Raw genomic sequence first — 9,020 nt, 5'->3', positions numbered from 1 at the left:
CACCCCTGACTAAAATAAATTTTTCTTTGAGTCCATGGTCTGCAGGCAGGCGAGCCAGTGTCTGTGCTGGCCAGTAAATACATGATTCTGGTTTCTACAGCCCTCCAGAGAGTATGTAGCTCCAATTTACCAAATTACACTCACTCCAGGAAAGGAAGATCAGAGCTGGAACAGGAGACAAAGAACGCATGACGCACCCGTGCTGCTTTGCTCTCTGCCCTGTATCTGTGTGTGTGTTTTATAGGACTCCTTGCAGGAGAACCAGAAACCTGCCCTTAAAAAGTGGTTGGTGTCGTTACTGTTTGCTGAGGCTCTGAGCTTGCAGCTTTGCAGAGGCAGCCAATGTGGCAACCTTATGCAATGCCTGCTGAAATGACGCCGTGTTTCCATACTTAGTAACTTAGTTAAGATTTTACACTGGGTAGAGATTAGGGCTGACTCTTCCTCTGCGTTTTTCATTTAGACTTTTCCTCCAGGCTTGTGTTAGGCACAGCCAGCATCACACCACTTGGCTCTGCCGCGCAGCAGCTTGCCCAGCCTGCCGCAGGAGGCAAGGAACACCAAGGACACCCTCACCTAACAAGCTCCAGCCCGCGGGAGAACAAGTCTGATAGCCTCCTGCCTGGTGACTGATTTTACATTTTGCAAACTGCAGGAGCCATCTTCTTTCTCTCACAGCCTTTCAGAACAAATGTGCTTCAGTTGAATCCTTGCAGCTTGCGTACAGCATGATACCGTGTCCAGAAATGGATTGTAGTGCATGAACTGCAGGCTTTACCTACCCCTGGTGGAGCCCAGTTCTTCTACATACTTGGAAACAGCAGAATTCCCCCAATCTACATTGTATAAAAGCTATTTGAATCTGAATTTGGCACAGCTGATGGGATTTCTGTCTCAGTTATTTTTCCTCTGAATTAAGGGCAGTGAAGTGGATTTCACACGCACAGTGTGCATGACCCTCAGGCTGCCGATCCCTTAGCCGATTTTGTACGTCATGATAAACATGAGTGAGTCCAATATTCCCATACATAACCAAACAACCCCCGGCGGGTCACTGCTCGAAAAGCTGCTCTGACAACATATGGCCCCTTCTCACGAGCTTGTTTCTGCTGTTATAATGATATTTATAACTACCTTCCTCTTCGCTCTGCCTTGAGAGAGACCCAGGTGCTTGCACTTCTCTTTGCAAACGAAAAGAGGAAACCACCACCGCTGACAACTTCTTCACATGCCTGTGTGGAGAACCAGATGCACCTTTGCAGCATGCTTACAAAAATAAATCCCCAGCTGCAGCTTCGGAGAATGAAGAAAGAATGATGATAAAATCTTCCAAGTAACTTTTGCCCTGGCAGAAAGCCCAGAAATAGCTGCAAGGACAGGCTGTCCTTTGGGAGTTGAATGCTCCCTCAGCACTGATGAGTTGGACTGGTAGAAAGAAAAAGTGGGTTATTCTGATCGAAACAATTTCACACAGTGGTAGTCCGGTCACAGCTCCCTCTGACCTGGCCCCAAAGCCATGTCGTCTCCAGAGAGGAGTCACATGCCTCTTGAAAAAAAATACACTCCTTGCCTGCATTTCCCACAGCCTCGTTAAGTATTGCCTCACCTTTTTTAAAAGTATGGTTCAGCTTGTGTTCTTGGCATATCCATATACTTTATTTTGAGATGTCTTTGGCTTTCTCAACGCTTACTGCTGTGTAGCCACCCTTTTTCTCCACTTAATAAACCTGTTCCTAATTCAGAAGGACTTTTTGGGCTGGGAAATCTATGTATTTTTTGTCAGAATAACACATTTTCTTTATCTTACCACAGGCTTATGCTTTCAGAAAAAACAGGATTTATACTGTCCTTCCTATACACATAATTTCCACCTTGTGCATACTCATTTTTTCTTAATAGGATTCAAGTAGCTTCTGAGGATGACCTACCTTCCTCCATCCTCCTGACGTATTCACAGCCTCGCCATGCAGCCCAGCACATATACTCCTGTTACACTTCATTTCCAGTGCAAAGACAGTCTTGGGGTCTTACCACGAGCAGCCCTTGCTGGGCCAAAGCAGCTCATCTTTGCTGACTTTCCCATTGAAATGCTTCAGGCTGTTTAGTTGGGCCTTGTGAATTAACAGGAGTTAGGTCCCCCGACCTAGGCAGAACTATTTTGGCTGTTCAGGTATCCCAGGTATGCTGTCTGCATGATTTTCAGTGCACTCATGCAGTGTCACAAGCCACTGAATGAAGCTTAGCTCTACCCACAAGCTCAAATTTCCCTATTACATAGGTGCGTGTTCTCCAAGTAATGGCTAGCCGCCTCTCATTTCTCCTTCAGCTGCTCCTTTCCTCTCTTTTACACATACACACCCTTTTAAAAAATGGCAGGGAGCGAGTTCCAAGCGCAGCAGACGTGTCAGCTTAATTTATATAGGGCAGAGAATCTCCTAGTTCTGTAACAACTCCTCTGCATCGCCATTGCAGCGCACGGACAGTCGGCGAAAGAGACCTAGTCTTTGCCTCCCGTTAAAGGACATAAACGAACCTGCTGGCATACAAATGGTGCAGCTCAGGACAGACCAGCATGGGCAGATTACTGATTAGCCCTGCCAACAGCTAATTTGTTCAGAAAAAGGTGTGTGTAACCCTGTAGACAGCTGCAGAGCAACCTCCATGCTTTTTATTTCCCCTGCCCCCACCAGTTAGTAGTTGGCACTGTTAATCCTATTTAATGTAACTATGGATAGATATGCAAACCTTTAATCTGTCTCAAACCTACTAATCTTTCAGCCTGGCTTGGCTGGAGTTCCACATTTTGAGCTGTAAGCAGGCATTAGGCAGCCTGCCTTCTTTTACACTCCTCATTTTTAAATGAATCGATGGGCCTTCTTGTTTCAAAATGAGAAACTTCATTTTGCTCTAACTTCTCTTTTGTGAGCTATTCAGGGCGCTGCTGCTGTGCACCCTTTCTACAATAACCAGTCCCTTACCCAAAGTATTCAGCAGCCTGTCAGTGTTGTAAGTGCTGATGCTGTGCTGGTTGGTCATCAGCAAGGCTGACATGGAAGTCAGTCATGAAAAGAAACCAGAAACTGAGATTCTCAAAGGTTTTTAGGACCCCCTCCCCCCTCCCCCCCAGTTTTCCCTCACAGCTTTTTCAAGTCTTGCTTGCCTGAGCAAGTTTTACAGTCTGTCTTTGTTGGCAGCCAGCTTTGTTACTGCTATGGCATTTCAGAGGCAAGAAGTTGGTTAGTGTCCTGGGCAACCACGTTTTCGTGGTTTACATTTGCAGACCTCCCCCCTCCTGATCCCGATCCACATATAATGCTGGTATTAGCTGTTGTTGCTTTCTATGCTAAAGAAGTAAAGACTTGCTGATACAGCAGAGGCTCTATCAGCTTACATTAGCTTGTACCCATCCAAACAAATTTTCCTGCATGCTTTCCATTCATGTAACAGAGGGAGCAATAGGCCATTAGCCGGCTTGATGAATCTTACTCACAATAAGCTAGCTCAACACTGACCATCTGGGAACTGTTCTGCTTCCTCCAAACTGTTTCCCTGGAAAGGTTCTACCACATTAATAATGCTCCAGAGCTTTTATTTGCATTTATATTAAAGCTGCCGCCGCCGCTGCCGCCTTCCATTCCGACTCCCTGCTGCCTGTGGGTGGGGATGCACTGTAAGATGGCACCCTCCTCCTTCTTCCCTAGCTCAGCTACCTCTATTTTCTGCTGCAGGATGCTCAGCCAGTGTCGCAGAGCTGGGAAGAGAGCCAGCAGCCCGATGAGCTCAGCCAGCACACGGCCCTCGCCCCGCAGCAGCGGGATGCCTCCCTGTGCCGCCGCTCGCAGCTGCGCGGGCGAGAAATGCCGTCTGGCAGGTCCGAGGGTTGTGGGCTGCAGCGTGTTAGCTTTCAGCGTGGGAACTGGAGGTTGGAAGCCAACTAGGAAAAGTAGCTGTGGCTGCTGGTCCTTCCCTAACTCCCTCTTCTCTCTTACACGGGGCAGAAAAGTCTGGCTGCAAGGAGCAAAGAGATGGCACAGGTTGCTCTAAGACAGCCACCTCCCGGGGTCCCAGCACAGCCAAGGAGCTGGCATGCTCTAGGCATGACTAGACCATAACACAGACATTTGGGGGTACGAGAAGATGCTTAGCTTCAGCTTGCCACCAGGCACATGCAACAGGCTGGTGCTTATTGTCCCCTCTAGCTTGAAGACATTCTTCTCAGGGGCCAACTCCTGTTCTTATCTACCCAGTGTGCAGGTGGCACTGCTGTTCTTTCACAGGAGCTCCTGCTCTGCTAGAGGGGAAAAATCAAGGCTAGAACAGGTCAGATCTTTGCCCTTGCAGAAGATTTATCTAGAGCCACCCGTTCACTTCTGCTTCCTTTTCCTTCCTCCCGCAAAATAAAGTTTAATTTATTTAAGGATACTGTTGGCTGTACAACCTAGTTTGATTTCAGATGGCAAAATCCAGTCTGTCCGGTAGCTTTACCTTCTTCAACAATGTAACACCTCATGGCATATAGCCACAAGAAGTGTGTTGATTACTCGTGTTGGCCCCAATAGTCTTTCCAGCCAGTAATGAGAGCTGCCATCCAACTTCAAAACTCCACAGATCTGGGTGTTATTATCCTCAGGGAAAACTGCTCTCAGCCCCACTTTAAAGTTCCTCATTAACTTTGAAAGAACAGCTTTCCTGTTTGCTTACATTTGTGAGCAAACAAGCTAGGTTTTGTACAGAGTGAACCGCATTACCCTAGTGCTCCTTTCTGGAGCAACAAAGGATGGTTTTGCTTTCCTCAGCCTGCAGAAGAAGGGCCCAGGAGCTGAACAACCACAGAAATAAGGGTGTGTAGGAGGAACTGGTAGAGGAGGTGCAGGGGGTGACATGAAGGACCTCTGTAAAGTCAAAGGAACTGCCAAATACTGAAGATGAGGGCTTGAAACAAAATAACACCCCAGAAATCTACCTCTTTTAGAACACCAAGTTGTGGCACAGCCAGCTTTTTCATACTGTTAATTGTCTCCGTCACAGCTCCACACCAAGCTGCGTGTGTTAGACCAGCTCTCAGGCACTGAGTGCAGAGGTTTTAAGGAGGTGTGCTGCATACACATTTTGCTCAACTACTTTTTCAAACAAACAATAGCATTTCCTTTCTTTTAAGAAGCAGAGAGTCAGTCTTTTTTTTTTTTTTTTTTTTACACAGTTTTTAATTTTGGGAGCAAGAACAAACTGAAAAACAAGGGAATTGGTCTTTGAACTGTTCTATATTTACCACTTTTGGCTGCAGATAGTTGAACTTGATCCTATTACAAGAAATCCCCTCCCACATGCTATTACACAATTTCCAGTACATACACTTCAGTATGTTCAATATTTCCCCTGTCTGGACCTCATACATCTGACTGACCTTCCCTCCCATGCAGACAACAGGGAAAGAACACAACAGAGGAGGCACAGACTTAAGAGGACAGCACCAGGAATTATAATCAGAGGGCAGGGAAGGGATACAAAATTCCCACTGGTGCTGACATCCAAGCAGCTCCTGCTCAGGTCAGCCAAGCCCCTTGTAATCAACTCCTGAGTCTAACCAGAGCTCGGCATTAGTCCTTCTCCTTACCTCTTTTTTGCCAAAAGGAACACACTTCCCACCTTCTTAGGTAAGGGGCAGGAAAGGGCAGTGAGTGACAGGAACTCCCCAGAAGCACATTTGCAGTGGTCTAGCATGGAAGCGTCTGGAACAACACTCCCACCTGCTGGACCTTCTATTTGTTGCAGCCAGGAATTTAGCAGCAGTCTGACAAAAAACTCCCCTTCAACCCAGCACTGCAACCTCTGGCTCAGAAGTTTTTAACTCCATGCCAAGGCTAACGACTGGGTCGCAACCCCTCCTGGCTACGGGAGCTGGCAGTGCCTAGTAGCGGTGCCCTCCTCGCCTGGCTCAGCCTCAGTGGGAGGCTCAGGTGTAAGCACCCAAAGGACAACTTTCTCCATGTAAGAGCTCTTCTTTGGAGAGGGGAGACTGTGAGTAGGCAAAACAGAGAGGAGTCATGTCCATTCTAACCTGCACTCTTTGAAGGCCTGAGCATATCAGAGAGAAGATTAAATACATGTGTCAAGATGAATCTGAGAGGGCATTCACACAACTGAGTCATCCTCAAGAGAGGGGTGCTTGGATTGCAACAGTGACACCATTTGTCTTCATCAGTCGTAGCCTGTCATAATAATCACTATTACAAAGGCAAAGAGAGGCGGCGTCTGCAACAATTATTTAATCAAACGACATGTAAAAAGTTTTTGCAATGACTGAAAAACCTGACAGAGGCTGTAATGAGAACAGAAACTGCGGGGCTGCTCAGGTTTAAGTCTTTCAAAGCATCCTTCCCTTCTGATGACTTATGACTGCTGCTCCAAAACATTTCTCCATTCAGACACAGTACTTTAAATGCCCCCTGCCAAATAACGCAGGTAGCAGGAGCCTCACATCCTGAGGAAGGGGAACAAGAATTGTATTTGGCTTGATCCACCCTTCTACACTAAGAATGCAAGACATGTTGGCTGGAGGGAGGTAATTATAAGGACAACGCATCTCAGAACCAAGAGAACCTCTGTGGCTCTAGCTGGCCAGTAACAAGTTCTGCACAGATGCAGAGCTGCTCCGCAAGTGTGACATTAAAGCACTTGCTGACAGAAGCACATCTCTGATATCCTATCTCAAACACGCTGGGGAAATGGCCAGTCCCACATGCCGAGCACTTAGCTGCAGAAAGAATGGAGCTGCAAGAATCCCTGTCACGTTGTTTATGGTCTCCCAAAGTATTCTCTCTCAAATTTACGGAAATCTTCCTCAGTAAAGACGGTGCCCTCAGGCTTCTTCTTTGCTGCCTTCTTTGGAGGCTGATCTTTGGACTTCCTGCCTCTGTTCTGAGCAAGAACCTTCAGACAATAAAAAAGGAAAAACCAACAGTCATTGTTATCCAGACCAAACCACAGAACAGTGATTTTCAAGCTCACCTGCAGCATCCCTGCTGTTCTACTAGTACCCTGCTGTATCCCGGAATGCCTCCAAACAGAAGTGAGGGGCAATCACCGATGTTAACTGAAGCAGGTCACTGGGACAACAGCAAATACCAACTTAGTATTTGGAGTCAAATATGAAAACTACTCTCTGGTAACTGTCACAGAGATAGAAACACTGATTTCGATTCGGACCTTTCTGAAACTATGACCTGCTTTTATCCTGTCTCTCCATGAGACAACCTGAAAACCCAACAAGTTGGTGGAATTCCCTCAGCATTTCCTAACACACCGTTACCTCCTTTCACAGTCTCCAGCCTGAGAAACCCTGGCCCAAACCCTTTGGTTTCTTTATGTAAGTTAACAGCTGATATCTCATAAAAATAGCCCAAGATTCTAGCAGTCAGCTGTTCTCCTCTTCAAATCCTGGCATGGGACTATCTTTTGGGGCAGGGCGCTGGTTAAAGTCTCAGGTTATGAGAAACATCATTTAAGCTGCTATGCAGTTGCTATTACATGAGCCAGCAGCACATCTGGTTCCTTGTTAAACAGCCTCCAGCTACAGAGAAGGCCGGTTCCATCGACAGTAAGGAGGTGGTCTGAACTAGGGCTTCTTTGCCAGCAGAAGCTACAAAATATCTTTGGTAATTCAGAAAAGCCAGCAGCTGTCAGTACACTTTAACTACTACCAGAGAACATCATAGGGGACAACGTATCAACAAGAGTTTAAAGCTTAGTAAGTTATTTTGCCAGTGCACACAGAAACTGCTCAAGGGCACTTGCAGAGAGAAACTTAACTTGACTCCTTTGCCCAGGGTCTAAGCTGGAAGATCTGGGGATGATTCCCATTCACCCATGTGCCTCAGCGGAAGCAGACCCCCAGAGAAAGAAGCGATGGTCTTACTTGTTCTGTGACGGCTTTGTTTGCAACAAATCGCCCCTTCAACATGTACTGCAGGTTCGCTCTCAAGTGATTCACAGCCTTCTTCTTATGAAACTCCTCTAGGACAAAACACATCAGCTGCTCATCCAGGCAGCACGCAAGGAGAGACACAGGAGGATCGGCGGGGCCCCGGGAGAAAGAGACACTGCTACAGCTCAGGGAGAGGGGTGCGCCCACAGATCAGGCTGTGTGTAAGCGGGGGACACCAGAAGGGCATCCAGGGGGACGGAGAGGGATGGATACGGGCGAGGGGGAAGCTGGCTGCGGGACACGAGGGGACCCGGTGCGAAGGCTGCGGAGGGCGGCAAAGCTCCTTCACCCTTACGCTCCGAGGCAGCCCGGGACTCACCTATCGCCGACTTCACGACTCTGCCCTTCACCGTGGCCTTGTTCCCGCCGGGCCCCGCCGCCCTCTTCCTCCGCCTGGCAGCGCCCGCCGCCCCGGGGCCGTCCCGCCCCCGCTGGAGTCCTGCTAAACGGCAAGAGGACCGGAGTGAGTCCCGGCCGCCCGCCGGGAGTCACCCTCTGCCCGCCCCGGCTCCACCGCGGACCTCACCCGGCGCCTCCAGCAACTCCAGGCCCCGCCGCAACAGCGAGGCCGACATGATGGCGCCCACCCCGCTGCCGCCGGCCAACTTCCGCCTCCTCGCCACACTTCCGCCCGCGCGGGGACGCCACTTCCGCCTACCGGCCTGGCGCGCATGCGCAGAGGGAGGGGCGGCGGGTTGTGTGTGTGTGGGCCGGAAGGGCTGCGGCGCCATGTTGCGGCGCCATGTTGCGCGGAGATTACCTCAGACCAGCCCAGTGGGTGCGCAGCCCTTCCCGATGGCCCCTCTCTCTGCGGTGTGTGGGGCGGCAGCCGGCCCGCTGTGTTACACCGTCGTGGAGGAACCGCTGTGGGGACAGGGTTGCTTAGGGGGGCCCACTGCCCCATGGGGCCATAAGAACGACGGGCCGAGAGGAAAGGGGATGGCAGTCGCAGTGTCCTGTTGTGCCTCGGTGAGGCCCCAGAATCCAGATTTAGCTCTGTGCTAGACTCCTCGGGCGCAGAGGTTCACTCCGCCAC

The 9,020-nt window shown here is 49.3% G+C and overlaps 1 protein-coding gene across 1 annotated transcript; it reads right to left on the bottom strand.

Moving 5' to 3' along the window:
- Positions 1 to 5,414: 5,414 nt before the first annotated feature.
- Positions 5,415 to 8,591, bottom strand: RPS19BP1 (ribosomal protein S19 binding protein 1). Its single transcript, XM_010565030.1, has 4 exons — positions 8,511 to 8,591; positions 8,304 to 8,426; positions 7,916 to 8,013; positions 5,415 to 6,930 (listed from the first exon to the last, which is right to left on the bottom strand). Exons 1-4 carry the CDS (start codon positions 8,557 to 8,559, stop codon positions 6,796 to 6,798), a joined length of 405 nt encoding a protein of 134 aa, XP_010563332.1. The 5' UTR covers positions 8,560 to 8,591; the 3' UTR covers positions 5,415 to 6,795.
- Between the last annotated feature and the right edge of the window lie 429 nt (positions 8,592 to 9,020).

This window comes from Haliaeetus leucocephalus, unplaced genomic scaffold, assembly GCF_000737465.1.
Source record: "Haliaeetus leucocephalus isolate CR32 unplaced genomic scaffold, Haliaeetus_leucocephalus-4.0 Scaffold0, whole genome shotgun sequence".
Taxonomy (NCBI): domain Eukaryota; kingdom Metazoa; phylum Chordata; class Aves; order Accipitriformes; family Accipitridae; genus Haliaeetus; species Haliaeetus leucocephalus.
The sequence above is the reverse complement of the archived record's forward strand: the minus strand, read 5'-3'. Positions and strand labels throughout refer to the sequence as shown.